Genomic DNA, 3,767 nt, shown 5'->3' on the forward strand with positions numbered 1-3,767 from the left:
GCAAGCATTGAAGCGAGTTCTTCGCTATTTAGCAGGGACTCCAGACCATGGTATATTTCTTAAGAAAGGCAACACATTATCATTACACGCATATTCGGATGCGGACTGGGCAGGTGATACAGATGATTATGTTTCAACAAATGGTTACATAGTCTATCTCGGTAATCATCCAATCTCATGGTCTTCTAAGAAGCAGAAAGGTGTTGTACGCTCCTCCACAGAAGCCGAGTACAGGTCAGTCGCCAACACTTCAGCTGAACTGCAATGGGTTAGCTCTTTATTAGTTGAACTTGGCATCCGTTTACCACAGCAGCCCGTCATTTACTGCGACAACGTTGGTGCAACCTACCTATGTGCAAATCCGGTTTTCCACTCGAGGATGAAGCATATCGCATTGGATTATCACTTCGTCAGAAACCAAGTACAATCGGGCGCTCTACGTGTTGTTCATGTTTCTACACATGACCAATTGGCAGACACACTTACTAAACCATTGTCGAGGACAGCGTTTCAAAACTTCTCAAGCAAGATTGGAGTCACTCGAGTGCCTCCATCTTGAGGGGGCGTATTAAGGATATGATTGATATCCTTGATTGTCTATGATTGCGTATGTCAAGGGTTCGTATATGTAAGGTTGTATATACTCTCATTCATTACACTTGTGTACCCTAGGTCTCCCTCTCCTGTATATATATTGTAGTTCTGAGAATGTAATAAGATCATCACTTCTACAAACATCTATATATCTAACCAATCCTCGAGGCGGGTAAGCATTATATTAGCTATTCAAACAAATAGGATAATATGTTAAACACACGCCCCAATATTTTACTGTTCTCTTAAATGTGTAGTCGTGTAAACGGTGTTCCAGAGATCTAAAAATCCGACGAAGAAGAATCCCGTTTATGTTGCTTATACGAATCAGATCCGAACATGTAAGGTTCGTGAGCGTTAGTGAAGCGAATCTAACAGATATTTTGCCCAACCTTATAAATCGCATACGAAATTTCAACTTAGTATTTTATTGAAAAATATTCTCCATATATCATCACAGAAGCTTACATGATTTGCATGATATATTTATTCAAAACATATTAAAGGTTTGGAGTATGGTCCATCACTGAACTCGAACTGGAACAATCTTTAGAGGAACTTTCTTGACGATTGTAAGAGTACCAGCTTCTTCAGTATCGATATCTTTATGTGTCATCCCATCAGGCAACTTCCAATCGAAGAAGTAAAGTAAGTTCAAGAGTCCTAATTCGACGGTAGCAATTCCCATTGGCATCCCGGGACACATCCTTCGACCGGACCCAAATGGCAAGAGCTCGTAATGTTGTCCTCTGTAATCCACAGAGCTATCTATAAACCTCTCAGGGTTAAACTCTTCCGGGTTTGTCCAGAGTTTGGGATCTCTTCCTATTGCCAAAACGTTGACCAAGATCCGCCTCTTGGGAGGAATATCATAGCCTTGAACTTTGATGTGAGCCATTGTTTCCCTTGGGAGTATAAGAGGAGCTGCTGGGTGTAACCTGAATGTTTCTTTGATTACCATCTTCAAGTAAGGAACTTTATCGATATCTTCTTCGGTGATTCTCTCCTTATTGCTGCCAAGTTGTTCTCGGATCTCACCTTGAACTTTCTTTATCAGTTTCGGGTTTTTAACGAGCTCCGTTATTGCCCATATCATGGTGATGGCCCCTGTGTCTATCCCTGCAAGAAATATATTCTACCAAAAAACAAGAAAAGTAAGTTAGAAATTTAGAAACAATTTCAATTTTTATGTGTTTAAAGAACTCTTGATTTACCGCGAGAAACCCCTTGATATGATCTATTGTGAGCTCTAAGGAACTATCTTTTCCTTCTTTATGAATCACATCCAACATTGAATCAATGATGTCTTCGTGATCTTTGGATCTTCCAGGTTTCAAATGATCATCGATCACATGTTGAAACAGAGCATCGAGCTTGAAATAAACATCGTTGAGCCTTTTGTGTTGTCCGGAAAACCAGTCAACGAGCCATCCAAGTCCGGCAACAGGGAAGAAATCAGAGCAAGTGAAACTAGCTAGAGCAGTCTCGGCTTCGAACACGAGCTCTTCGATACTGTCTTTATCTATAAACTTGCTCTCATGAAAATTCTGTCCTAAGGCAACTCTAAAAAGGATACTAGCGGTTAGCCAGAAAAGAGATTTGCTCAAATCGACCGGAGAGCGATCCACCGCGGATTCCGACAGTTTCTTGACCAGAAAGTTACATTCTTCCTCTCTAATATGCCTAAAAGACCGAACCTTATTCAAGCAGAAAAGCTCACGCAGCGCAAACTTACGCCGCTCCTTCCACTCTTTACCGTATGGCGTAAAACCGATATCTTTAAAATCCCGCGAGAGTAACCTCGTCCCGACAAGCTTAGGCCTGCTGCAACAGTCTAGGTCATGAGTTCTGAGCACTTCTTCAGCTGCTTCTCTCGATGAGACCACAGTTATAGGGACAAACCCAAAGTGAAGAAGCATCACAGGTCCGTATCTTTCGGCTAGACGTTGAAGTGACCAGTGAGGCAATTCTCCAATCTGGTGTAAGTTTCCGATGACCGGAAACTTGGGAGGGCTTGGAGGAAGATTCCATTTAGATCGTTTGATCTTCTTGGCGAAAAAGATTAACGAAACGAGGGTAACGAGGCAAAAACAGAGGAAAGATATCGCCATTTTTTTTTTTTTCTTTTGGTTATCGATAAAGTGAAAATGATTGTGCTCTTGTTTTTTCTTCCATTAATAGTTCAACACGGCAACTCAAGATCTAGAAGTATCCATACTATTTTCGGTATAAGTCCTTCAACTATTAGAAAGGCTAAGACGGACCACAAGGAAATTGCAATTACTTTTACATATTACTTTGGGGAAATTTGAAAAAATATCTTCTCGATTAAAGTATGAAGTATCCATCTATACTTTTGTTAATCAGATTTGGTATACAATAGTTTATATTAATCAAAAAACTTATTATATCCTTAAGTTTAAAATTGAGAGTAATGACAAAATCTCTAACTCCTACAGAGGCATTGGGCTAGGGAGGTACACCAACTTAATCAAATTTTGTTTTTTTTTTTCTAAATTTCTAAAAACCACGAAGGTTTTTATGTTTTCTAAAATAAAAAAATGACGGTTTTTCATCTCCTCTTATTCCTTTTCATCAAACCTGCAGACAGATTATCTTCCTCCTTTTCATCGATGCAATTCGTTGTTCTATCCATCATCTAATTTTTGTTGGTTATTGTTCCTTTTCTACAAAACCAAAAAAAATTGATTCACTTTTCAACTTCTTTGTTAAATTCGTCGACAAGTTCATTTTCATTTTTTTTACATTTTTAATTACTTCTAAATTATTTATCATACGTAATCTAAATTTCGTAGAAAATAATCAAAACTATATATTTTCTCAAATACGATTTTTCTAATTTTTGTAGAGTTGGTTTCTTTATTTTTCTGTTCGATTTTATTTTTATGGAATTTAAAATATCATCAAATGTATTTTCTAGTTTTTTAAAAAAAATATTAAGCTTAGAAAAACTATTCTACAAATCGTAGAACATAGAGTAATCCGTAAAATACATATTCAATATTTTTTTTTGTAGAAATAGAGTAAAGTGTAAAATATGTATTCTAAATTTCGTAGAATATATCAAATTCAGAATTTTCAATATTTTAGAATATATGTCAATTCTAAAATGTGTCGGCGATGTATAATGTATAGAATACATGATTTAACTT

The 3,767-nt window shown here is 37.2% G+C and overlaps 1 protein-coding gene across 1 annotated transcript; it reads right to left on the reverse strand.

Moving 5' to 3' along the window:
- Positions 1-994: 994 nt before the first annotated feature.
- Positions 995-2,813, reverse strand: LOC9313020 (cytochrome P450 71B19). The gene is made up of 2 exons (XM_002876906.2): positions 1,809-2,813; positions 995-1,729 (listed from the first exon to the last, which is right to left on the reverse strand). Exons 1-2 carry the CDS (start codon positions 2,703-2,705, stop codon positions 1,118-1,120), a joined length of 1,509 nt encoding a protein of 502 aa, XP_002876952.1. The 5' UTR covers positions 2,706-2,813; the 3' UTR covers positions 995-1,117.
- Between the last annotated feature and the right edge of the window lie 954 nt (positions 2,814-3,767).

This window comes from Arabidopsis lyrata (genome assembly GCF_000004255.2).
Source record: "Arabidopsis lyrata subsp. lyrata unplaced genomic scaffold ARALYscaffold_5, whole genome shotgun sequence".
Lineage (NCBI taxonomy): Eukaryota > Viridiplantae > Streptophyta > Magnoliopsida > Brassicales > Brassicaceae > Arabidopsis > Arabidopsis lyrata.

Excerpts from the sequence above, each read along its gene's own strand:
- LOC9313020 (XM_002876906.2), bottom strand. The coding sequence starts at position 2,705 with ATGGCGATATCTTTCCTCTGTTTTTGCCTCGTTACCCTCGTTTCGTTA. Across the intron at positions 1,730-1,808 it reads ATATCAAGGGGTTTCTCGCG|AATATATTTCTTGCAGGGAT; the intron begins GTAAATCAAGAG and ends GTTTTTTGGTAG.